Source organism: Ixodes scapularis, unplaced genomic scaffold (genome assembly GCF_016920785.2).
Source record: "Ixodes scapularis isolate PalLabHiFi unplaced genomic scaffold, ASM1692078v2 PGA_scaffold8__174_contigs__length_109621045, whole genome shotgun sequence".
NCBI classification, from domain to species: Eukaryota; Metazoa; Arthropoda; class Arachnida; order Ixodida; family Ixodidae; genus Ixodes; species Ixodes scapularis.
The window spans coordinates 28,619,178-28,646,227 of NW_024609883.1; the positions used below are offsets into that span (position 1 = coordinate 28,619,178).

The following is a 27,050-nucleotide window of genomic DNA, read 5'->3' on the forward strand; positions in this document are numbered from 1 at the left end:
GATTTAGCGAAAAATTTGCCCCGCAGAGTCTAGCGGGAAATTTTCCCCGCTCATTTTAGTGTAAAAGTTTCCTGCTATATTTAGCGGAATTTTTTTACCGCTAAACCTAGCGGAAAGGTTTCCCCGCTAAATCTAGCGGAATATTTTCCCAGCTAAATTTAGCGAAAAATTTGCCCCGCAAAGCCTAGCGGAAGTTTCCCCGCTATATCTAGTGGAAAATTTTTCCCGCTAAATCCTGCGGAAAATTTTCCCCGCTGAATCTAGCAGAACAAGTTACCAGCTAGATTTAGCGGAAAAGATTCCCCGCTAAGTCTTGCGGAAAATTTTCCCCGCTAAATCTAGTGTAAAATTTTCCCCACTAAATTTAGCGCAAAATTTTTTCTCGCTAAATCTAGCGTAAAGTTTTCCCCGCTAAATCTAGCGGAAAATTTTCCCAGCTAGATTTAGCGAAAAATTTGCCCCGCAAAGTCTAGCGGAAAAGTTTCCCGCTAAATCTAGTGGAAAATTTTTCCCGCTACGCCTAGCAGAAAATTTTCCCGCTAAATCTAGCGGAAGAATTTCCCAGCTAGATTTAACGGACAATTTTCCCCGCTAAGTCTAGCGGAAAATTTTCCCCGCTAAATCTAGTGTAAAATTTTTCCACTACATTTAGCAGAAAACTTTTTCCCGGTCTATCTAGCGGAAAGTTTTCCCCGCTAAATCTAGCGGAAAATTTTCCTCGCTAAATCTAGCGGAAAATTTTCCCAGCTAGATTTAGCGAAAATGCCCCGCAAAGTCTAGCGGAAAAGTTTCCCCGCTAAATCTAGCGGAAAATATTCCCCGCTAAATCTAGCGGAAAAATTTCCCAGCTAGATTTAGGAGAAAATTTGCCCCGCAAAGTCTAGCGGAAAAGTTTTCCCGCTTAATCTAGTGGAAAATTTTCTCCGCTAAATTTAGCGGAAAATTTTCCCGCTAAATTCCCCTTCTATTTAGCGGAATATTTTCCCTGTTAAATCTAGCGAAATGTTTTTCTGCCAAGTCTAGTGGAACATTTTCCCCGCTAAATATAGCAGAAAATTTTCCCCGCTAAATTTAGCGGAAATTTTTGTCCCGCTAAATCTAGCGGAAAATTTTCCCTGTTAAATTTAGCGGAAAATTTTCCTCGCTAAATTTAGCGAAAAAATTTCCCGGCTAAATCTAGTGGAAAATTTTTCACGCTAAATCTACCGGAAAAGTTTCCCCGCTAAATTTAGCGGAAAAGTTTTCCCGCTAAATCTAGCGGAAAATTTTCCCCGCTAAATTTAGCGGAAAATTTTTCCCACTAAATATAGCTTAAAATTTTCCCCACTAAATCTAGAGGAATATTTTCCCCGCTAAATTTAGTGGAAAAATTGTGGGGTTCAGGAAAGACGTCCGTCGATGCAAATTAACAAACTAATCTTTACAACCGCAGTAAAACTGAAAAAGATCATCAAAAGGGGGCTCCTCTGAGACCGCCCTGCTGCACCGTCGAACGCTGCCAGTCTCGTGCTGTTCCGTTCGAGCCCGGAGCTCGGTCCCATCGGTGCTGCTCGTGCCGCACGCTTAAAACGTCAATAGGGAGTTTTCGTAGGCCGCGTTTCCCCCTCCGCTAAGCCCTCCAGAACGGAGAAGCCGCTACTGCGCCGGCGCGCCGATGGCCTTGACTGTACAGTTCCGGCTAGCGTAGCTGGTTGGGGAGAGCGTTGTGGGACAGCAGAAACGATCTACGAAAGTACCCTATTAGCTCCAGACGTTGCGTGAGCCTCCACAATAAGTGTCGCGCTTGGCACTACAAATTTTCTCCGCTAAATCTAGCGTGAACTTTTTCCGCTAAATTTAGCGGGGAAAGTTTTACGCTAGATATAGCGGGGGAAAATTTCCACTAAGCTTAGCGGGGTAAATTTTCCGCTAAATCTAGCTGGGAGGATTTTCCGCTAGATGTAGCGGAGAAAATTTTCCGCTAAATTTAGCGGGACAAATGTTCTGCTAGATTTAGCAGGGAAAACATTCCGCTAGATTTAGCGGGGAAGCTTTTCCGCTAGACTTTGCGGGGCAAATTTTCCGATAAATCTAGCTGGGAAAATTTTCCGATAGATTTAGCGGGGAAAATTTTCCGCTGAATATAGCGGTGAACATTTTCCGCTATATTTAGGGGGAAAATTTTCCGCTAGACTTAGCGGGACAAATTTTCCGCTAAATCTAGCTGGGAAGATTTTCCACTAAATTTAGCGGGGGAATTTTCCGCTAAATTTAGCGAAGAAAATTTTCCGCTAAATTTAGCGGGGAAAATGTTCCGCTAGATTTAGCAGTAAAAATGTTCCGCTAGATTTAGCAGAGAAAATTTTCTGCTAGATTTAGCGGGGAAATTTTCCGCTAGATTTAGCGGGGGAATTTGCCCATCATGCACCGCGTGGTTACGCCGACGCTGCTTAAGCCGGAAATGGGTGCCTAAGAGCTGCGCTGTAAAAAGAGTAACCAAGATATCAATTAAGCCTCGTCAATAGTGGCACTAGTAACTCAAAGTAATCACATTAGTGAACAAATTATCAATTGCTCCCCCAAAATTTCAAATTGTATAAACAATTGTAAGTTACCAAATGTGTAAGCAAAACACCACCACTGAACACAATAAGTGCATAAATATATTGTGGATTAAATTAACTGACCCCGGGATTAAATTGAGTGGCGCTTAGATTAAATTGAGTGACCCCGGGATTAAATTGGTCGTCGCTTGGATTAAAATGAGCGGGAAAACCTGTAGTTTCCCTCAGCTGGTTGCTCCAGAATTTTCCTCTTGCTTTTCGCCTTTCCCGCTATTCTTGCACCCACTATCTTCTTTCCCCCGCATACTTGCCTTGGCTGTTTCAGCTTTCAGCCCACAGTGGTTCTTGCAACACGGTGACCTGACCGAACTGACTCTACCACACACCACTCTGTTGCGTTCATGATAACTTGGCAATATATATATATATATATATATATATTTATTTATTTATTTATTTGTATACAGAAATAATAGTTTTGTATAAAAAAAAACAAAAAAAATGAATATGAGGAGCAATTTCAATCTTCCGAGTAGGCATGGAAACCTTCTGAAATTCTAACAAATAGTGCGAGGCACACGGCTCTCAAAAACAAAGAAAAATACACAGGCAGAAAATTATGCAACATCTACACATTTACTCGACTAAATACAAGAAAAGCATCTTGACAAAAGAGATCAGGTGGAGGTATTCCAAATTGAAATTCTCTAAAAAGTAATTGCTGAACATTCGGGGATACCTTACAAATATTGCAAAATGATCTTTAGTATTTGGACCATTCGTAGACATGCTTTGGATATTCGTGGCTGTCAGGGCTTGTGATTGTGGAAGTAATCCAATTGGCCGATCACATGATGACCAGATTCAAAAGAATGCCGTGATTTCTTTTTGGGATGAACGCATCCCTCGAGTGGCACGGTACGTTTATTTCATAACAAAAGGAAGTACAAAAATCTGTTTCAAGCTCTGGTCCCAAACCGATTTTGTTTCACTGGTCGTCGTTCTCTTTAGCCCCATGCTTGAGGATGCGCGTGAACTCCAGGTAGTTGAACATGCCGTTCTTGTCAATCGGCGCCTCCCGGAACATCTCGTCAACCTGCAGCAAGACAAAAAGGTTTTGAAGTTGATAAAATCAAAATGGGAGGTGCAAAGTCAAATCGTGATGCAACTCAAATAAAGATGGTGTGCACAAAAGGCTGAGAAAAAATGGCATGTGGGGCCGTCCCTACACTGAACGCTGCAACGAGGCACACATACTCACTATGCAATTGGTTTAGATGGTAATAGCAAAAGCAAAAAGATAAGGACCATGGCGTCGGCTGAGGACCGACTTAAGGTGGGACTAGGGTACTTAAATATGTTTTTTTTTTTATTTATCGAGATACCTTGCTGAAAGTTGGCATCCATATGTATCACTGGATGTTGATTTCAAATCTGCAGTTGAATTTCAGATATCTCTTTTAGAACAAAAGATATGCAAAATATAAAATTCCAATAAGGTAATTTCTTACGGGTCGTTATGGTAATTTCACATCAAAAAATTTATATTTTAACAATATGCAGTGATTTCCAAGTGTTCACCATATATCCTAAAGATAATTGAATGCTTATAAAGCCATTTTGTCTACCAAAAATAAATCGTGGAATTTCAAAGCAAAAACTTGTCACTAGATAATCCACGTTTTAGCTAATTACTTTTGATCTATTGATTCTAGACGAAAAAGAAAAGCTTTAGGATACACCTCAGTTGTTACTGCAAACAATGATACCAAGCTTACTGAAATCCGCCCATGCAAACATTATGAAAACTTCCGTAAGGCAACGGCTCTAGACAAAAAAAGACAAAGCTGAGAAAATCACACTCAAGTTTCTCCGATGTTGGCACTTTTATATATCAAGTCTAGAGAAAAAAGAAAAGCTTTAGGGTGCAGTTCAGTTGTTGCTGAAAACAACACCAAATTTATTGCAATCGGCTTACGGAAACATAATCAAAACCTCCGTAGAAAAATGGTACCTGACAAAAAAAACAACATGAAACCACGAAATCAGTTCAGTAGTATCCGATGTGCACACATGGTCATAGCAGACCTGGGCTGTAGTCCTGGGTCCTGGCAGGCTTGTGTCTCTTGGCCATCCTCTTCACCTTTTCACTCTCAGAGTGAGCCTTGCTGGCCTTGCGAAGCCTCCGCCTGTCCTTCTCGAGACTCCTGCGAATCAGGCAGCTACCTGTGCTCTAGCCAAGCTGTGCTGCTACAGCCTTGCTCATCTTGGCCATTCCCTGGTTGAAGCGTGACACGGCTTCAGCGACAGCCCTCTCCACTGACAGCAGAGAGTCATGTGTGTTCTTAGAGTTCTGGCCCCAGATCACAGAGTGTAGGCACTCTATGGCGTTCTGCGTCATGCCATCACTGCAGCGCTTCAGGAGTGCCCGGTCGCCCAGCCTCTCAAAGACTGGCTCCAGCGCAGTGCGAATGAAGCCTGGCAGTGGGTTCTTGTGTTGTGGTGGCTCCTCGTGGTTGGCCAGTGCCCGGTTGTAGGAGCACCAGGAACTGTCCCCCTCGGGACAGTGACTGTGGTCCGGGGCTTCATCTGTCGACGTCATGTGCAACAAAGTTGCTTGCACTGCCCTTTCCATCCCTGGCACATCATGCTTGTGGCTTCTCAAGGCGTACCCATAGTAGTTTGTTATTTTTTTTTTATCTTGTCCTGGGTCAGCTTTCCCTTTCCTCCGAGCGACTCTCCCTGTGCCTTCTTCTTCTCCACCAGGGTACGAAGAGCTGCTCCCATCCACTTGTGTACATGGTTCAGGCAGTCTTTTTTTCTCAATGTCGAGGTATACATAGACGCTGTCTTGTGTCAGGGCATGGAAGGTGCGGCTGTCACCATCAGAAAGGATGGTGGTGTAGCGCAGTCCATTCTTTGCCAGGGACCGCCTGAACAGAATGAGGGCTGCCTCAGTTTCCATACGTCCTGCGTTGCAGTCAATGTTCTTCATGCACATGTGGTTAATCACCCAGTCCCCATAGCTGTCATCATCTGGGTCAGGTGCACCCTCGCAGCCACGGCAGTACCTTGAGAGGACAACGTGGTCCAGCACCAGGCCAGTGTACAGCTCGAGGATGCACCCCACTGCGATGTTGGAGTTGTGTCCGCGCGTCTTCCATGTGCCGTCAAAAATTATATCTACGTTTCCGGGAGGATTGAGGAAGCTCTCGTAGACGTCCTTCACCACCTCAACACTCGCTGCTTCTGTGGCTGTTGCTGCTGCCTGGCAAGCCTGCACCATGGTGTCCATGTGTCCCCTGAACGTCTTATGATGAAGCCCTCGGTGAGAGAGGTTCAAGGTTGCACAGAAGTCTGCAAGCGCAGTCGCCCCCCTTTCCTATGCTCTGTATTCCCTTCATCGCCCTCAAGTTGATCTCGAAGGGCGTAATCTTGGCTTCCCCGACGACTCGTGGAGAAGAAAATCAACTCTCAGCGAAATCGCAGCTCGAACACGTGAGGACCAACTTCACTGCCAGGCCGTATTTCCTCTCTTCGCACTTCGAAAGTCCTACGGTAGCCATTCCGCATGCCGTGGACGCAAAAAGTTCTTGTAGCACTGTCATGTCCACGATGACGTACTCCGTGCCGCGGTTGCTGTCGTCACTCTCCACGCAGACGTCGAGGAGCTCAAACTTCCGTGAAGTCGCCGACTGATCTGCCAACGAAGCCTTTCTGTCGTCCGCACGTTGTTCGCGCTCCACGCACTCCTCCTCCGTGTAGAACACAGTGTCGATTCGATCCCTAGACGAACTTGGTCCAGCCACGTCCACGAGCGGAAAAGCGGCTTGAGGCATTGGCGAAGCTGTCGAACACAAACTTGGTCCAGTCGCGTCCACCAACGGTAGAGCGGCTTGCGGCATGGCTTGCGGCATCGGCGAAGTCGAAGGTGTCGTTTTCCTCAATGCTGAGGTCTTCTTGTTCCAGGCACGTTTCCTCTTTGTGTTTAGTCTTTGTGCGCTGGCCTTCAAACGGGCGTCCCCAGCCATCAGAACTCGAAGCGAACTCAAAGCACGCAGGCAGAACGAAACAAAGAACTACCACGCAGGAGGGCAAAAATATACCAAAAAGGGAAAGCTAAACAAAGTGGAGGTATCAAAATATTTACATGAACGATGCGAAGAAGACAGGGAACATACAAGAACACTAGGAAGCACAAGAAAAACACTGAAAATATTGATATAGAAAGTGGAGAAATGCGAAGGACAGCGTGCGCCTCGAACGGCGGAGCGAGCGAAAGCAGACGACGCGGGGGCTTGCGGAGCGACCGGGACGACGCGCCGGGGGAGCCAGGAGAGGAGGCGCGCGTTTCGGCCAATGAGAGAGCTGCGCCTCGGAGAAGTGCGCGCTTTGCCCAATCAGCGTCTTTCCTAGCACTGGTGACGGCCTTTTTTGCGGCATCGATGACGTCGTGGCCTTGAGGGGTACACCGCCTTGGAGCGCGGGAAAAATAAGCGCGGGAAACCAGCTTTCGAACAAGACCAAGATGGCTCCAATCGGATGAGCCGTTGCGGAGCTCCGACGGCTTGAAGTTTTAGAGTTTAGGCTTGAAGTCAGGTCTGTCAACGCTTACAAATTGTCATTAGTTTCATATTTAGAGATCGAATTGAGCATTTATATTTTGTGAGGACATACTCTGGACTATGTAGACCTCAAAATCGTGAGTTTTGAAAAAAGGAATTTTTCGCGATTTTTTTACATTTTAAGACCCGCGTCCCACCTTAAAGCAAAACGGACCATGACTGAACGAAAGTTAGAAACTGCCGGGTGCGAGAGAGTGTGCGTTTCCTTCGGAATACAGTGGGTAATGATGATGCCCGCAAAATTCCACAACACGGCCACCATCACCTTCGCACTGGCGGCAATGCAAAGTTGTAGCGGTTCCACTGCTGCAACTAACGTTTTGCTTCGAGACCAAAAAACATTTATGTTGCATCCACGTCACAACTGATGAAATGAAAGCACCATTTATGCCTAGGAAAAAAACACTCAATCCCACGAAGCTTGAGAAAACAAATATTCACAAATATCTGAAGGTAAATGGCGCCGTTTTAGTGTCCAAAACATTGCGAGACAAAGCGGCTCCATGAACATTTGATGACCTAGACGAAGTCGCTGAGTCTTGCACTCAAACCCAATATATCTAATCCCACATAATTTAAGACGTTTCCAGCGATTCCACCTCCTCGAAGTGTGCTCCACATCCATTGACGCTGCCAAGCAGGATAACCAGCCCATGTTTCATCTAACTTTGTTAGTTGATTATAGATACCCCCCCCACCCCCCCCAGTTTACATACGAGACAATTGAATTATCGCTTTTATTGCTACGCTTGCTAGACAAATGAGGTGCGTGGAAGCGGTCTCAGAAAAAAGCAAACGCCCTAAATGCGCAAAAAAATATTTCAAATGCTCGTTTAATTTTGTAGACTAGCTACCCCCATATACCAGTGCTTCGGAGGCACTGGTATATGGAGAACATAAATCAACACAACTTTTATTGCGTGTTGTTCATATTCGTCCAAATACGGTACATTTCTGAACAATAAAACCATTAGTTTTTCCTCGCGTTTAAGGGGGGATATGGCCTGGGAGGGTCAACTTTTGAACCCTTCACCCAATTTGGTTCAAATTTTGAGGGTTATTTCAGCACTATGAGGAAGGATAGTCTGCAAAGTTTTAGCATTATTGGTCAACTTTACAGTATGCTACGTCTCCCGCACTTCAGAAAAAAGACACTTCATTAGGAAGTCTATCGTAGAAAAATAAAATTAGCTGGTGGCAAACTTTTTGCTTTAATGTGAAGAACAATACCCACAGTGCAACCTAGATAAAAAATAAATCACAAAATATTCAATTATAACAAAAATAAGAACATCCCAAAATTTAAAAAGAAAATGTAAAATTTTTGTTTCAAACATTTTTTTTTTTTTATGAAGGAGTAGATTTTTTGAACTGTGAAGTAGTCTATCTTGTTCCCCAGAAAATTTCAGTCCCAGAAAACCTTGAATGATGTCCCTCTGTATTCAGAATGTCAAACGATAGCTTTCCTAAAACAAGAATTCCTGCCAAAAAGTGAAACTGAGAAAAATGCGTTTGAAGTTTCAACTTGTTTTTTTTTTATTTTCAGGCGATGCCAGAAACTCGAAATTTACCCGAGTCATTGGTGGCACCTTCAACTACATGAGCATGAGGAGGGCAGTGCGTTGAGGCCCCCCAAAGAGATTCGTGAGCTTTGTGAAACTGATGCCACAGTCTCTTCCAACGACGCCTAGACGTACCGCGAGTTCGTTATCTCGAAACTTGCCGATTGATGGTGCGCGTGGTGTCGCGACGATGTCTCCGCAAGTCGAGCAGCTAACAACAAACTGAAGGTTGATGCCAATTTCTTCTTGCAAGCTCAGTAGTTTTCCGTGGCACTTATGGCAGAGTAAAATCGCAACAAGAGTCTGCATGGCGGACACATTGAGGAGCCGTTCGGGGGCTTTTCAACGGGAGCGTCTGTCAGCTCCGGGTCGTCCGTAATCCCCGCGTCGAAATTGTGCAGGCTGAGCTTCCTCTCGAACGTGGTCAGCACATCCGATTCGGAGATGAAGCTGTAGGCTCCGATGTCCGCCAAGCACCAGTTGAGCTTGGAGATCGTGACGACGGCGGCGGAGACGGCGACGATGGTGCCGGCGGAGACGGGTCTCCGTCTCCGCCGGCCCTTTGTTTCCGCCGTTGAGAACGCCGGCCAAAGCTACTGCGAGTGCTAACTTTGGAAGCAGGCATTTCTCGGTAGAAAAACTACCGGGAACAAAGAGGGAAAACGAATCTAAACAGCGGCGAACTAGCGATACGATCAGAAGCGAAAGAAGCTGCCGATAGCGCGCGCAGGCGGCCAATCGTGAGCCCTGTTTCGGGTCACAACCAATGGGATTGCTGGTATCATAGTTCCCACGTTTTTTCTGCTTGTATGTACGGGGTTCTCCCGGGACACAGATAGCCTCAAACGTAGCAGGCTTCTATGGGCAGAAACTAGAAGAAACAGCGCTTCCAACGAGGGTAAGATATCTCGGCTCCGTCGAACGAGCGCGGAGTAGGCCTAATTTGAAAATGCCGAACTTCGCCGTCTGCTCGCTCGGCAGGTCGCCGCGCGCGGCCGCGAGCTTGCCGAAAATAGTTTTTTTCGAAATAAATACTGCGCATTTATAAATAAAACTTTCTGAAACTATGCTTCAGAACATAGTGAACCCAAATATAATATTTTTTTGAAAATGCATTTTTTCGGAAAGAAATGAAATTTCGGGGCCGTATCCCCCGTTAAAGGGGCCCTGCAAGCACTTTTTTACTTGTTTTTAATTTGCACCAAACCTGAGCGCACTGACCGTAGTAACTTAATGTAACTTTTCTTTCCTTGAATTTCGCTTTATTTTAAAAGTTATAGGCAAATTAAAATTACAAAAACAAGCAAAAAAGAACCTCCCTCATGACGTCCTTGGTTGCTTGAGTGGCCGTGAACTAGAGGAGAGATAGTGAGCTCAGCGAGCGCTCACGGCTGCCGCACTCCGTGTCGACGGCGCGAGAGGGCGCCACTAAAGCGTGTTCTGGATAAGCTGTATACAGCGAGCAGCCAGAGCGGCGCTCATTGCATTTGCTGCGCTATTAAACACTAATTCGGCATGACACTTCATTGGCCAAAACGCTGCCGTACCGCGAAATGGCCAAAACGCAAGACAAAACTACTCGCTGAAGGCCTTCGAAACGCTGAAGGCCTTCGGAACGCTGAAGGCCTTCGGAGCGCCCACTACTCCTTTCTAGTATGCGCCGCCTTTTTCACCGCTTGGTGGCGGGTATGTCGACGGGTTTTTGCTTGTTTCCGTACTTTATAAACTGCATTTGTTCTTTTTTTATGGTCTAAAATACTGAACAAAAACTACTTTTATGAATAATTGAAACGGTTCGCGCCTCTTATATTTTGTATTTCGACTAAAAAGAAGCTTTTAGTGGCTCTGACCAGTAGTAAGCCTAGGACCAAAGACGTCACATTTCGCGCGCTTTCGGTAACGTAGGTCGCCCCCGTCGGTGGAGGAGGTTTCCGCGTCGTCCGGTTAACCCTTTAAAGGGCCCGTGAAACGATTTTTGGGTTGGGATAAATCATTTTAGATTGGGATTTTACTAATAGCACATCGTTCAGTGAACCAAAAGAAAAAAAGTAGAAAGTCAAAAGCCTGACTTTCAGTGCGAAAATTTGAAAACAGAGCGGACTATTTCGTACCTCCTCCCCTTCGCAACCTTTCTGCCTTTTCACTGTGATACATCCGCGGTCCCAAAAGCGCGTCGTCGGGTCCAAACTGACGTCACACGCAACCGGACCTCACTTATTCCCTTCACCCCTAAGCTGACATTGTGATGGAAGCCACGCGCTTGCCGGACCAATCAGCTGCCCCCCTTTCATCACCTGACTTCATTCTCTGCAGCCACATTTGCCACGCTCACGTGGCAAGTGTGGCTGGCCCAACGAGCACGTAGCTTCAACAGTACTGTCAGCTTCGGAATGAACGGGGTGGGGAAAGCAACTTTTGTCTGAATTTTGAGCGACGGGCTAATCTTCTAGGGGGAGAATGGATGTGTCCGGATTACTCAAACGAAAGTGCGAGCAAGAGGGGACTCCCCCTTTTCGTCTTCTTTAACTGTTTGGTGGAATGCGCGATTTATGAGTTGAGGAGGAAAGCCAAACAGGAAAAAGTTGGAAAAGCGTTTCATGACCCCTTTAAGGGCTCAATAAAAAAAAAGAAAATGCACCAAAATGGCTCAATTTTTTTATGGCGTGAAATGCTTCAACAACATGTCTAAAAGACGAAAACACCTTTGCAAACGTTTTCCAGCAGATAATAATGTTTATTGGCCGTTATGTATTGTCCATTGCTTGACCTCCGGAAAGAAACGGTTGCTTGACCTCCGGAAAGAAAGGGTTGGTTATGTATACCAATACACAAAATGCACACTTCCTCCGTTGATCCCCTCCCAACTATTGGAGACTACCAACGGTGTGGTAGCGCTCAAAACACGGCACTGCGCACAAGGCCTTCTCGCACCACCTACACCAGATCCTAGTTTCCTTGTGGACGTTCTTGACCTTGCTGTCTCTCTTCATGTAGCAGACGATGCAGCGGCGTGTCACTTCTCGCTTCTTCTCTGTCGGCGGGATGTGCGACGGGAAGTGGCGCTCAGTAAGCCGCTTCATGTTCAGAGGACATCCTGGCCGCCCTTTCTTCTTGGCACTGCCATTCCCTGAATACTTGGTGATGATCTCGTCAACAAGTTGCAGCCGGTAATCCATGTGGGATGCTCGGCCTCCTTCTTTCTGATAGAGGACAAATGAATTGTATGTCGCTTCATCCAACAAGTGCTGGAAGATCTTCTTGTACGAGATCTTCTTTCGCTTCCGTGGCACTGAGTAGCTAGACAGCATCTGGTCTGCCCTGTCCACTCCACCCATTGTGTGGTTGTAATCCAAGATAGCTTCAGGCTTCATGAGCTGGTTGCCCCTTTTGTCAATGAATGGTACCATTTCAGCACTATGCACAGTGGATAAAACCGTTACCAGCTTTTTGTCCTTCCACTGTATCAGCAAACACTTGCCCCTTTGAAAGGCCAGCATATCGCCTTTCTTGAGCTTTGTGGTGGCTAGGCCAGGAGGAAGAATCTTGCGTGTCACTCGTGTTGTGCCATAAACATTGGTTGATCTTTTGAGCAGGAAATCAACAAGTTCTGGGGACGTGTAAAAGTTATCTGTAGTGATGCAGTAGCCCTTGTCCAAGAGAGGCTCCACAAGCTTCACTACAACTTTTGTTGCCATTCCGAAGCTTTCCGTTGCTACTGACGAGGTCTCCAGGTCGGTGCCTTTTCCCGTATATATTATAGAGTTCCATATATAGCCGCTTTCCGACTCGCACAGCAGGAATGACTTGATGCCGAACCTTGCTCTTTTTAGAGGCATGTACTGTTTCCAACTGAGCCGTCCCTTGAAAAGCAACAAGCTTTCGTCGACACTTATGTCGCGCTCAGGCACGTACAATGTACGGTACTTCTTCACAAGCTCCTGATACAGTGGCCAGATTTTTCGGAGCAGAGGTTGAGGGTGTCCTTCCAAGTTCTGGATGGTCGTGTTGTCAACGAAGTGCAGCATTCTCATGACGAGCTGGAAGCGGTTCCCAGGCATTATCTCACCAAAGGCAGGGGTCTCAATCAGGCAGCTTTTCGACCAGTACAGCCTTTCGTTCGGTTTCTTTACAATGCCCTGCAGCATCAAGAGGCCAAAACAAACACGCAACTCTTCACGCGTAACAGGGAACCATTTTCGGAAGCGAGAATGCTTGCCCAGGTTCCTTGAATTCAGCAACTGAGATGCGAACCTGTTTGTCTCAACTACAATAACATCAAGCAGTTCATCATCGAAGTAAGCCTCATAAAGCTCTAGTGGCTGTGGGGGTGAGCTTACTGTGAACGTCAGTCCCAATGAACCCTTGAATTGAAACCGTGGAGGTCTCGCTGGAATATTGTTGAGGTCTATGTGACACCACGCACGGGAGCTGGCGATCATTTCATCAATACTTTCTTCGTCATCTGACTCGCTGTCGATGAGACTGTCGTCACTATCTTCTTCACTTGAAGAATCAAAATCTAAGTCAACATCCTCATCACTTTCGCTATCATCTGACGGATGACAATCAACCGCACTCGAACGACGCACGGATGATGCCATGTTTGTTTGAAAGCGCGGGAAAATCTCATGCGAACAGGGCGAGACGCAAAAAACAAGGAGAGCATACAAGGAACGTCTGCTGCCATCTAGTGTGAAAACTGTCATTCAAGAAAAGCGTGGATGAAAAAAGGTGCTGCCATCTATGTTTTTAAACAGAAAACGCTACTTGACGAGCTGTGCTCGTCAACAGCCATTTAGAAAGTAGCAAAGTACCCATGACGTGGTGAGCTCGTCATAAGCAAAAAAGTGGCAATCGCTCATGACGAGTTGAGGTCGTCATAAACCCTTAAAGGGTTAAAATATGATGCACTGATATTTAGTTACTCCCTCCGTGCCCGCTGGCTTGCCCGAACCCTAAGAGACGTGGAAACCACAAAAAAGGAAAACGCTTAAATATGATTGCAGGGCCCCTTTAAGGGGACATGTGGGTTCTTGAGTCATTTTTTTTTATTTATGCTAGGATCTTCATCATATTCACCATGTAAGCATGGTTTTTCTTGCTGATTTCAAATATGTAATTAGATTTCGGATAGCTCTAGTGGAACTTGAATTATAACAAATTTGTCAAATGTAATTAGGCCCTTTGTTACGGGTCATTAGTGCAAAATTTTTCATAAAGTTTCAGAAATTTTTATAGAAATGTGTTCACCAAGGTGTGCTTTGTGCAGTGATGCTATTTTAGACCAACATTAGTGGTGACATATGCATAAAAACATGTATGTTCAGAAGCTGCAAAATGGGCCTGCTATTAATTTCAAGGAATAATTAATTGTGTTCATTACATAACATATAATAAATGGAAAATAGCATCACCGCACAGCTCTATCCATCCTGAATCAAATGATACCAAAATTGTTTTGACCGCCCAAGGCAAACCTGAGAAAAAGCCCGTAAGGTGGTGGTTATATTCAAGAAAACACGAACAGAGATACAGGCACCCGAAGTTCACGAACACCTTATGAGATCTCAAAGCAGTTCAGGGCTGTAGTCCTGGTCTTTGTCCCTTGTGTGCCTCTTGGCCAGTCTCCTCACAGTCTTCTCACTCTCTGAGTGGACCTTGTTGGCCCTGTGAAGCCGATGTTGGTCCTTCTCGTGACTCCTGCGGGTAAGGCAATGTCCAGGAGCGAAGCCGACACACTCTGTGACAATCTTGTTCGTCTTCATCACGCCTTGATTGTACCGGGAAACTGCCTCTGCCACTGCCCTCCGCACGCTGAACAGGGAAGCATGCTGAGTCTTCGGTGAAAGGCTCCAAATCACAGAATGTAAAGACTCGCTTGCATTCCGAGTCTTTCCGTCACTGCAGCGCTGCAGTAAGGATTCGTCACTCAGCCGGGCAAATATTGGCTCCAAAGCCACACGGACGTCAGTCGGCAGGCTGTTCCTGTGCGCAGGTGGCTTTTTGCCCTCGGAGAGGGCGCGGCTGAAGCCACAACAGGACTCTGCACCCTGTGGGCACAGGCTGTTGTCAGGTGCAGAATCTGTTGAGGTCATGTGCAGAAGCGTAGCCTGCACCGCCCTCTTCATTCCTGGCACGTCGTGTTTGTGACCTCTGAGGGCATAGCCATAATAGTTGGTTATTTTTTTCATTTTGTCTTGTGTTAGCTGACCTCTTCCTCCAAGGGGATTCCCTTAGGCCTTCTTTTTCTCCACAAGAGTGCGCAGAGCTGTCCCCATCCTTTTTTGTACATGATTTAGGCAGTCTTTCTTCTGCACGGTCACATAGCCATACACTTCCTCCTCAGCCAGGGCATGAAAGGTACGGCTGTCACTGTCTGACAGGATGGTCGTGTACCTCAGCTCATGCTTGGCGAGGGACCGACGAAACATGGCTAGGGCTTCTTCAACTTCCATCCGGCCTGCCTTACAGTCGCTGTTCTTCTGGCACTTGTGCCTCTCTTGCCACTCCTCAAAGTTCTCCTTGTCAGGCTTTGGCCCCACCGTGCACCCCAAGCAAAAGTTTGATAAAACCTTGTGGTCAATCACGAGGCCGGTGTAGAGTTCAATTATGCATCCCACACCAATGTGCGAGTCATGGCCCCGAGTTTTCCAGGTCCCGTCGAAGATAACATCAATGTTACCTGGAGGGTTCAGGAAGTCTTTGTAAAGACTCCTGATTACTGCAGCACTTTCATTTTCACTGGCTGCAGCAGCTGCCTCAGCAGCTTGCAACATTTTGTCCATATGGCCATTGAAAGTTTTGTGATGGAGGCCCCGGTGAGACACATTCATGCACGCCCAAAAGTCGGTGAGGGCAGCCGACCCCTTCCCGATGCTTTGCATTGCCTGCATCGCCCTAATGTTCACCTCGAAAGGTGTGATCTTGTTGGCGCCGGCCACCCTTGGCGATGAAAAGCGCTGCTCACGCACCTCACACGTTGAGCACACTAGTACCAGTCTGTGCACCAAGCAGTAGTCGGACCCATATTTCTCAAGGGTCAGAGTGTTTGCACCACACTCCTTGCAGTTCGTACGCGAAAAAAAATCGTTCAGTACTTGCATGCTCACAATGATGAACTCCGTTCCGCCGTTAATTTCAGTTCTCTCCGAATCGACGTTGAGCAGGTCGAACTTCCGCCGACTCGCAGACTGCGACGCCAAATGGCGCTTTTTTTCTTCAGCTTCTTTCAAAGCTTCGGACTCCTCTTCCGCAGTCTAGTAAATGGTGTCAATCCGGTTTCTATCGAAGCCCGACGTACTTGGCGTAGCTTCGAGATCGACTGTGACGGGGTTGGTGTCGACGGGGTCATCAACGGGGTCATCCCCACGCAGCTCCGACGAATGCAGCCCACTGTCGATCGGCTCCTTCACTCCCTTGTTCCAAGCACGTTTGCGCTTCTTGCCGTACGCTTGACGGGTCCGCAACTTCAAGCGATGATCTCCGCGCATGCTGCTTGCGAGGCTCTCAAACAAAGCACAGCTCCTTGCAGTAACCACGTTTCGCGACGTGCAGCGTGACAGAAATGCGGAGAGAAAGTTTGCAGAAAACGTGTACACTAGTGCGTGAACAACAACGACAGAAAAACTTACTCAGACGAGAAAGACATCTACAAAAACAAAGCTTGACGATCTTGAAGAACGCTCCGATAGCAGAAAAACAAAACCATGCGGAGACACAAGAGCAGACGACAGAGCTCGCGACGGAGACCGGCGCGTGCGGGTGGAAAGCGCCAGGAGAAAGAAACGGAGGTAGAGTAGCCAATAGCCGCGACGCATTCCCGGGAGCGTGCGCTTCAGCCAATGAGCGACTCGAGATCGTGCCGCGGCAAAACGGCGACAGCATCGGCTGCGCCGCGCTGACGTCATCTTGAGTGGTGGCAAAAGAAAGGGCGCGAAACAAGCTTTCAAATGATATCAAAATGGCGGCGATTCGTGGAGCAGTTTCGGAATCGCGATTGCGCAAAGTGCAGCCTCATTTCGATGCTCGTGCATCGCTCCGGAGTAGCGCGGCTCATGATAAAGTCGTTTTTATCGTGCTTTGAGATGGTTTTCGGCATAGATCTTTTGCATAGAGGCAGTTTAGAGTATGAAGGCTTCAAAAAAACAATTTTCTCAAAAACGTTTTTTTCGCGATTTTTTACTGTTTTAAAACTTGCGTCCCCCCTTAAAACAAACTACTTAAACCTCCAACATGCATGGATCTCAGACTTCTGCTGGCACTTGATGGCTTATCAAAATGAGACCATCAAACGAAACACTATCTATTTACCGGGTCCAGAATAAATTATGGTCATTCTTGTAAGATGAAAACAGACGCTTGGCACCTGTTTTCATCAAACGAGTCACCTGCTTTGACGGCGACACAACCACATCGATATGGTAGCTCCATAACATGGTTCAGAATTATCTAAACGAGCACAACACGGTAAACCACTGTGGAAAGCAGGAAAGAGTACTCAAATAAAATTTAACATAAAAAAAAATCTTTTTGCTAATTTTGATGCAGCATTTGCACGTCGGCACTGGATGGCACAGCAAAAGTGGATTGGCCCACAATGGCGCAGTGATTCCACCCCTGCATAAACAAATATGTAGTTGTCCTACTAAAGGCACGCCACCTTGTAAAACTCGCTTAGGGGCAGGGAGGATAAAAAAAAACGGGGGATCTAAGTGCCACAAGGGCGCCCAGTAAACTCCTCCATTCTTGGGAACTCCCGGAGCAGTTTGCCTATCAATGCGGATATCCCTCCCAGCGGCTGGAAAGGTCCCAAGAGAGATTTCCTGGCCACGTGACCGGCTCCAAGGACAAGAACTACCTGGCGTTCTGGCCAATTCCGCTCGTCAACGAAAGCCTCACCCGTCGTTTTCTTAGATTCTCGCTTAACACCACATTCCCCAGATATGAACTTACATTTCAAGGGAGGATATAAATTCCCTCTAAGAGAGGAGGGAATTAAGGCAGCAATTCGCTATCTCGGCATAGACCATTTTGTGCCGCGTAGAAAAGGCTGGCACACATTCCACAGTGCTCCAACGGTCTCAAAGCTACTTTCTTAGGCGGGCATCTCGCTCTGTTTGGCGTCTTCTTCGCACGAGAACGAGCGAGACGCAAGACAGTGCAGAGTTGTGGCACTGTGGACGCTGTGCTAGCCTTGACAATGCACCGGAAAATGGTAGCCGCGGAGCGTTCTTGTAGGTGTACGTCTTCCCCACAAAACCAGTCACGGCGCCAGAAAATCCTTCCAGCTACTTCAGTTGCAGGGAGAGATGCTTGCATTCAGCAGCATGCGCAGCCTGAGAGGCGAGGGCAGAGTGGGAAGTCTCTCACGTCCTCGTCGGTGAAGCGATCTCCCATGCTGGTGAGCAGCTCCCGCAGGCGCTCCTCGTGGATGCGGCCCACATTGTCCTCGTCGAAGCAGGCAAAGGCGTTCTTGATGACGTCCTCTGGGTCGGTGCCCTGCAGCCGGTCCCCAAACAGCGTCAGGAACATGGTGAAGTTGATGGGGCCGGGAGCCTCGTTCATCATGCCCTCCAGGTACGGGTCCTCGGGGTTCTTGCCTGCACGCAGTGCACACAATTGGGAGGAGATTCAATGGTTGTGCCCCTAGCAACTTCAGAACTACACCCATAGGGACAACAACGACACAGTGCACGGCCGACAAAGTCAAATGCCACGTTTTTTCAGCTGGGGCTCGCATTTCTCCATCACCTTCCGTCCTGCGTGAAAAATGCAGAATGCACCAACCGTGTGTCCAGCATTTGCTCGGCACAAAGGCCAAAGCGGATCGAACTCGCATTTTCCTCAGATAGCTTTTGGAAGAGATCCGAATTTTCACGTCCCACCAATGTAACCGTTTATTGTCGACACATTTTACGTTACATCGTGCTCCCCTCCTTCAGAAAGATGACTTGTTTGTTTGTTTGTTTGTATAAGTTTATTTGAGACAGAACTTACAGAATGTCTCGGGGGACATGGCTAAAGGCACTTTGAAGTGCCTGACGAGGCCACGCCGCCCTTTTTGGCAACAGCGGTAGCAAAACAAAACAAGAGTGACATGCTTTCACTGCTATACAATAAAAAACAAACACAAAAGAAGACAAATAACAAACAACCAGGGGTGTGCGAACACAGGTGGGCCAATTATCTATAATATTACATTTTGCTACAACAAGTCAAAAAAAAAAAAAAAAAAACATTTTTGTGCTATTACATGCATTTATCATTCAAGAAGTTTAGGACATATTTTTCGTTGTTTTATTCATCCGTAAATAAAATTTCTTTCACACTTTTCTTATAACTAAGGGGTGACCTGGCGCTATTTAGAAAGTCTAAAATAGTTGAAAATAAAGGACTATTGAGTTCACGGGCCTTGTGTTCAGTAAACGTCGAGCTCTGGGAAAAACAAACTGGCTAGAACATCCCATATCGTTCTGTCTCCTGGCCAGTGACGTTGGTGCACCGCAGCTCCAAGCACGTGTAGCAAAAGCTTACGCCGCATAGCACAGGAATCGTGGCTCGGTGCCCATGCCTGCCAACTTCTATTCCAACAATTTCAATGAGCATCGGACCAGTGCCCTCTGCCTGGTCCAATGCAGGAATGCAGGATTTTCTTTTCTTTTTTTTTGGGGGGGGGGGGGGGGGGGGGGGGGGAGTTTGAAACTTCATAAGCCGTCTTTCAGGCTAAGCCACTGAACTAACCTGCGAGAGAAAAAGGTCTAACATTTTCCCATGCCTTTCGGTCATCTTGGAGAGCAAAGCGTCTGTGGTCCTAGTGGAAATGGATTGCTAGCACGCCTTCGATAAATGCCAAGAAACAGCAAAACATCACTCGCAAGGTATCCATACCATTTTGTTCTTAGCCCGAGACTGGGGCAGGAAAGGAGGAAAGTTTCAAAGTAGAAGAAAAATGAACAGTCGAGGATTAAGTCTCGGGCTAAGAACAAATGCTCCAGTCTTGGGCTAAGAACAAAATGGTTAACATCCACCAGCTCGCCTGCGCAATCGCTACATTATCATTGGTATCCATAGTTGCCGATGAGACAAGAATGGCAAAGAGGCCCCTTTCAGTTGTCTCCTCTTTAGTGCGAGCTTTCCGCCTTTGATGCCACTTCGGCATCTCAAGAGCATAGTGCGTGCCCGCGCAGCGGAAGCACTCTGGAAGGCAATGAGCGCATGCTGAAGGCTAGGCATCCAAAACAGTGCCTTATCGTTCAACCTCACAGCAACTAGTATAATTTTTTTTCCATAGTCATTGAGAAGAACATCGAGCACGCCAGAAGCCGTCAAGCTAGTGAGGAAAACTAAAGTTGACGAGCAACCAAACAACGTTAATGCTTCATGACGAAACAAACACGCCCGACCTTTAATGCTTCATGCCGAAACAAACATGCGGGACCTTTAATCATCTTTCCTTTTCCCAATCTTTCATCGTTCCTTCCCTCAAGTCCGCCGGCGTCGGAATTTATGATTTGCCACGCTCTGCTCGTGCCTCCGCATCCTTGCCCACGCACCACAAAACATTGCACAAGGATGAGACGCCAAAACCCGAAGCTCAGCCCGCTCTGCCACATGTGCGCACCATTCCGTAGCCACATTTAAAACTAAAAAAGTCAATGCACGTAAGAAAAAACGTTGCGAAAAGCATGCAAGAAAAAAAAAATGGGTGTCTCCGAGTAAGGTTCACAGTGTCCATTGTACAGCAAAAACTCGGGCTCTGCCCAAATATAGCTGTTGGGATCAGATGCCAAAAAGCTTTACAACTTACCGTCATCCAATTATAATTGTGAAAAAACAGCGTAAAAGAGACGAGGACAAAAAGGGAGGACTGCGCAGGACAAGCGCTGACCAGCAACTAACTTTTTATTGGAATGTATAAGGTGACACTGATCGCACAGGCACAGGGCACACCGTAAATTTTGCATTTCTTTCTTCCTTTTTTTTCTTTTTTTCACTTCACATGTTAAGATTCAGAAATTGAATCTCACTGTTTGTTAAAGTCAATGAATGTTGGCTCATACACAAAGGTCTGGCTTCGCTATGTCGTATGCTTCTTTTATTTCTCTAGACATTTGGTCTTGGTGTTCAAACAGTACGGTGGTCTCTGAGAACCATGGTTTGCAAGCGCAATCTAGACAATGCATCGCTAAGTGCGAGTATGCAGTCTCAGGGAAAGAGGTGAAGAAGGAAAAGATTTCAGTCGTCTCATCTACTCACCGCATTTCACATAGACTTAAAAATGTAGCATCTGGGTACGGAGCGAGCATGGTTTTTTTTTTCCTGCAACAAACTAAGCCGATTATACCCCGTGGTGAAAGTACACAAAGGCAAAGAGAAGCGAGCGGATTGTCGTAACAGCTGCAACGTCAAGCACTACATCAAGTTCGTCACCTGCGTAAAAGGCACGGTCCACTTTATCCCTTTCTCCTAAGCGTGCTCCTATAGTGGACAGACGGGGCGATGATTGAACATCCAACTCGGAGGACACCACAGGTCCTTGAAAGGAACCGCATAATCGTATTAAGTGATGCACTGTCGAGATTGCGGGTGCAAACCGCGGTTGTCCAACACTACCGTACTGTCAGAACACCAAGACCAAACGTGTAGGGAAATGAAAAAAGCGCACTACATAACAAACAATACTCTCGTGCGTGAGCCAAACTTGTGAGATTCAACTTCTGGATCTTGGTTAGCACGTAGAGTGAAAAAACAAACCACAGTGGGATACGTGCCTGCACCATCACAGCACCATCTATACATTGCAATAAAAAAACAGTTATTAGTCAGTGCTTGTCCCGTGTAGTCCTCTCTATTTGACTTTGTCTCTTTCACACTGTCTTTTCACAATGAACTCATACCAATTTTTCATATTCTCCATTCTACTAAGTCTAACTATAAAATTAAAAATGATTTTCAGAAATTTCTAGTGAGAAAATGGCACACACTCCCAGCGTTCGTGGGCTTCGGCCACCAGTTTCTTTACAGAAATTTCCGAAAATTGCTTCTAACTTTTTAGTTAGGTAAGGTCAGTCTGCCTTGGAGGTATGGTAACTCAGGTTTATGTGGTGGATGAGAAATATAAGCAATGCAGTCCGACTGCAGCCCTGGGGTCTCAAACGCACGTCATGCAAAAGTGACACATGACCAGATGCCAGTACGATGCTCATCCAGATCAAAATGGGCAGGGGTGGCTATTCAAGCCAGAATACCTAGGTTCCTGCAGCTCAAGCCCCCATTGTCATCTACTGCAGTGCATTAACGCACTCTCAGTTCTCTACGGAAGAGCGTTGTTCAAAAACAGTCCTTCTGTTGCCCACACGTGAACAGGTACAGGTTGATAGCAATCCTAGCATCACCAGTGGCACGTCTCCCATGGCAACAGGGAAGGACCTTTTTCAATCGACACTTCATGTGGAAACTTTACGTTCACCATAAAAACCACAATAGAACTGCTTTCGACCGTGGGCAATGTCCATCCAATGTTCTGCCACATGTGTCCATAGGGCGGGCTGATGGTGTAGTGAGCACCAGGCATTCTAGGAAACATGTCAACTGACTTTGACCCGGTGAAGTTAATGCAAACTGCGGCACAGAGGCTCGAAACATTGGAAAACGTGCATTGCTTGATGGCGATGACAATGTTGCAGAGTGTTTCTCGAGAGCTCCAAAGCCTCTTAATTCTCGGCACAAAGTCTGTTTTGAGTCTGCTCTGGGCCAAGCCAAATCTGCACGAGATGGCGTGTTGACAGTGTGCAGCGTGTGGATGATGGACGGTACCAGCCGGCACGCGATTTTGCACAACAATTTGGCGTGGTTAATGACAGAAACAGATTGTTCTCACCAGCAAACATAAGGAGTTCTCTTTCTCTTGACGACAAAAATGTGTATTATCACCAAGACGGCAAATAAAAAAAAGGGCAGCTGACACGGGCGGTTTCGACACGTCTCTGTCGGCTTCTATGCCAAAAAAGATGAGATCGCTCAGGAAGAGATGATTGACAAACAAATTATTGAAAGCATTTGCGATTCCTTAAATTTTTAACACGATGCTGCACAGGACTCTAAATACCCCGGCTCTCCTGTCCCAGGTAATAGACGCTTTGCAAATTATTTTGTCACTGCCCATGACCACATCACAGTGCAATTGCTGTTTGACAGTAAAAATCACATCATGCCGCGGTTTTTTAAAATAAGTGCAAGCAGTCCAGACCAAGTTAGCCCTGTCATTAAAGCATGTTCATGTGTCACCACAACTAATATATTATTATTACCAATATATTATTGTTTTTGGCCAAATTCACGATAATGAAGTTCTTTTTCGCGTGCCCAGTCAACTTCGTTCTAGTGGGATTCCACTGTATTCAATGTGCAGCACAATATTATTTGAGATTGGAAAACAAAAGCCTACGCTAATGTGCATAACATGACTACGGTGCTCAAGAAGTTCTCCTATGCTTTTTTACCTGCAGGGCCAGAGGACAGCAGACTTAAAACACAAAATTGAGACCTTGGAGGCTGTTTACATACCAAACCAGTCAAGGAGATCAGAAGCAAGCCAGCAAAATCCCTGGGTCTAATATAGGCTTCTTTAGAACCCTTAAAAGGGCACTGAGACCATCCTGGTGCAAACACAGCCTGTGCACCCTAAGCATCCCAGAAAACCCGAAATTACAAACCAAGCATGGCTTTCATCCCCATACAAAAACACGACCACACAGCATAACGTGACTCTTTTTACTGGTAGAGAGTTTGTTTCACATGGCACTGGCAACGTACAAGTTTTGCCCCAGAATGCGTCTGAGGGCCACACAAAGAACCAATCTCAAACAAACTTGCCAAGTGCAGCCTGATGCTAATGCCACCAAAGCTGTCATGAGAGCACCAGCCACAAATCAAACCAAACGATCTGCTGCGTGACACGACAGGCGGAAACACGACAGTGCAGTCGCTGCAGTGCATAGTTTACATTTGCAACGACCACAAAGAACTTGACTGTGATCGAGATATTTACAGAGGGCATAAGTTCCCGCCACAAGCTGGCAACAGCAGCTTCCAATCCTGGTAACTGTTTACACTGGAGAAAACTGTTGATATTATTTGCACAGAAGCTTGATCAATTTTAAGCGTGAACCACTGAAACAATATGGCTCAAAACTAATCTGCTGGTATCGGTGCTTTCGATTCGAATCGTCGGCTGCATACGCCTGAGTTCGATTTTGGCCCCTGGTGAGATTGAGAGCTTTCTCGGCGGATGACTGAATTACAGAACCATGATGAGACATAGTGCCACAGCTTTTTGCTGGACCACCTTTGTGGACGAATGAGGCATGTTTTGTCTGCTCACAAGTCCGCAATCAAACAGTTGATTGGTGTGACCTTTTCACCCCCTAAACAGATGGTGAGAGAAGTCTCGTGGTCACCGATGCGTTTTCCTGAGCCTACTCAGCAGTAGATTTCAGCACCCGTATGGCAACAAAACGACTCAAAATTTGCAAAGGAAGAACAAGCCATTGATCGCTTCCTTCGTGAAATAGGACACGCCCAAAATCTAAGCCCTCAATCAATTCTCTTGCACGCGAGACAGAATTCCTAGCAGACCAAGCTAGGTACTTTCTCACTTCTTGTCTGCAAATGACAGCTCATAGCAGACAAACACCCATTCTTCACTTGCAAGGTGTCCGCTCACGTTCCTTGCTTTAGCAATGCACAACTGGGTTGCATTATGGCGCACATCCAATTCTCTCGGCGTGGAATGCTGGCACCAAAACAAACTTGAAATGCAGCTACTAGAAAAAAGCCATGCATGATCATAGTTTTGGAACTTCTAGGATGCATACGAAGACTGTGCCATAAAAAAAATTCTACACAAATCTTGAAAATTGAGCATAGAAACTTTTAGGCCCACTTCAGACGGGCAACTTTCCCAGAAATTTCGGTGTTGCTGGTGAGTTGTTCTTTAGCTTTCCCTAGTACGACACGAATTGGTCGTATGGCGTCCAGCTCAAAACAGACGAGCAACTTGGACAACTCTGAGACGTTTGAAGTGGCAGCAGCCACTCAGGAACGCAATATTTTCACGTGACACACCGTGCCAGTGATGATGATAACTAAAGGCTTGCTTCTGGTTTGAAATGGAACGTTTTTGGAAATTAACCGTTTCAGAATGATGAGTTAGTACTCTTAACGCCATTCAAAAGTATAAGAACACGTTTAGAGCGTGTAACTGTGTTGAAATAGTGAAAGAAAAAGAAAATTTAATGATGAAGGCAAATCACAGCAATTGGTTGCTGCGTGTGAACGCGGGTGGCCCGTGTTGCTGGTGTTGTGATGTCAAGTTGCTGGGAGAAATCGTCCCGTCTGAAGCAGGCCTTAGATAATTGCTTTTGTGGTCACAATATTGGCATGAAAAGTCTCGTAACAGCTACAATCAGCGGTAGCTATCATCGTTTCTGTGGCAACAATTCAGCAATGGCATGGCTGTAACAATTTAACTGCTACTTCACCGACTTTGGGAAGAGGGTGTACCCCCAAAGCAATAAATATTTTCTGTCCAAAGTAAGTCGCTAGAGTATCCAAAGGAGAACACGCCGCGATCGACACTCACTGACGTCATCCTTAGCCCCTGACGTCACCCCGATGAAGAGGGAGAAAGAGAAAAGCTTTGGCGACTTGGCATTTGTCCCATTTTTTTTTTATCGCCTTATTTCGGACGAAATCGTCGGGACATGTGTCACCCGCAGTCTCCCGCGAAACGCGCGTGAGCTCTACACAAATCTAACCGAAAGACGGCTCCGAAAGAAATGGCGCCGAGCATGACAAGGCGGTATCGCTCACCCAGAGACGCGAGCATGTCGTGGAGGTCCTCTTTGCTGATGAATCCGTCCCGGTCCTGATCGATCATGTTGAAAGCCTCCTTGAACTCCTGGATCTGCGCCTGGTCGAACATGGCGAAGACGTTGGACGTCGCGCGCTGGGCGCGCTTCTTGGTCGGGCCCCGCCCTTTGGTCTTGCGGCTAGACATGCTGTGTTGGCTGCTGGTGCCTCGGCCTCTGAAGAGACCAAAAAAAAAGAAAACAGCGCAAGTCGGAAGGAGGACGCTGCATTAGGCCTCGACTGTGACACATCGCCGGTCCGTCCGCGAACGAAAGCACGAGAAACTTCCAAGCGGAGCGATCGGCCGGGCTTTTAGGGCAAACCAGAAACTGTATACACATCGCACGAAAGAAGAATAACTCGCGGACACTTCGGCACGCAGAAAGGCAATAGAGAATTTTGGGATATCGTGCTGTGCGGATTGCAGGCCCGTACTCAGTAAGTACGTGATCGAAGTGAGCTATGGCATACGAACTGCCAAGTGTCCCTACTAGCCCGACAAAGTTGGGGACAATCCTAGTCCTCCCTTTGCAAATTTTGAGTTGATCTGCTGCCATACGGGTGCCGTCTGGTCGGAAAGGTATTCTACCTACATCGACGAGGAAGAAAGATTAAATAAAAAAATTTCAACTACAGGCCTGCGGTACTCAATATGGGCTCGACAGCTTGAGCGACTGAAGCGTTCCGTCCTTGATAAGTTGCTGGGCTAGGTAGACTAGAAAGAGTCGACTGAAGCCTCGGCCCTTCTGCGGTAGCTGCCACTCCCATGAGCAAAAAGTGTCACCATTCATTACAAGCGCGACATTAGCAACAAGAAGTGAGTTAAAGTTACCGAGAAAGTTGCCGTTACACAGGGAACGCTTGCGGAAGAAGTGCTGCTAACTGGTCAAGTTTCCTGTCTTCGAGCTTCGAAGCTACCAAGCGTGGAATGCTACCTCGGGGCAATGGGCGGCGGTGATGACAGCAATGAGGAACGATGTCGGAGACAACGACAACCGCTTACGGGCAAGGGCTGCGGGTAAAAGCTGATTACGTTGAACGCCCGAACGCTGCTGGAATGCCTTCCGAAAGCGGAACTTATTTCGTGGACGAGGCGGAGTCGGTACCGCGGGAGAGAAAAGCACGGCCAAACCCCACACTCACACAGATTCACCGGATGAAGTCATTCACTTCATCCGCAGGAAATGCACGCAACACCAGCGACGCGAAGAACGAGCTCTTGCCAGCTCTTCACCGCACTCACGGAAAAAACTAAACATTAAAATTAAAATTAAAAAAAACAAAAAACGTTATCCGCAAGAGGCGCTGTCTGTGAGTTTTTTGTGTTTTTTATGGGTCAAACGGCTGGTAATTTGACGTCATGATGGTAAGTTTGTGGAATTAATGCAATATATTCTTAAAAATTATAC

The 27,050-nt window shown here is 46.6% G+C and overlaps 1 protein-coding gene across 4 annotated transcripts; it reads right to left on the reverse strand.

The window, feature by feature from the left end:
• Positions 1–3,406: 3,406 nt before the first annotated feature.
• Positions 3,407–26,895, reverse strand: LOC8037988 (myosin regulatory light chain sqh). 4 transcript variants are annotated; one of them, XM_029969633.4, is made up of 4 exons: positions 26,785–26,895; positions 25,603–25,817; positions 18,100–18,329; positions 3,407–3,639 (listed from the first exon to the last, which is right to left on the reverse strand). In XM_029969633.4, exons 1-4 carry the CDS (start codon positions 26,805–26,807, stop codon positions 3,532–3,534), a joined length of 576 nt encoding a protein of 191 aa, XP_029825493.1. In that variant the 5' UTR covers positions 26,808–26,895; the 3' UTR covers positions 3,407–3,531. The 4 variants fall into 4 exon arrangements, with proteins under 4 accessions (XP_029825493.1, XP_040076378.1, XP_029825501.1 ...); XM_040220444.2 differs by having other exon boundaries at positions 26,577–26,845; XM_029969641.4 differs by having other exon boundaries at positions 26,645–26,820.
• Positions 26,896–27,050: the final 155 nt, after the last annotated feature.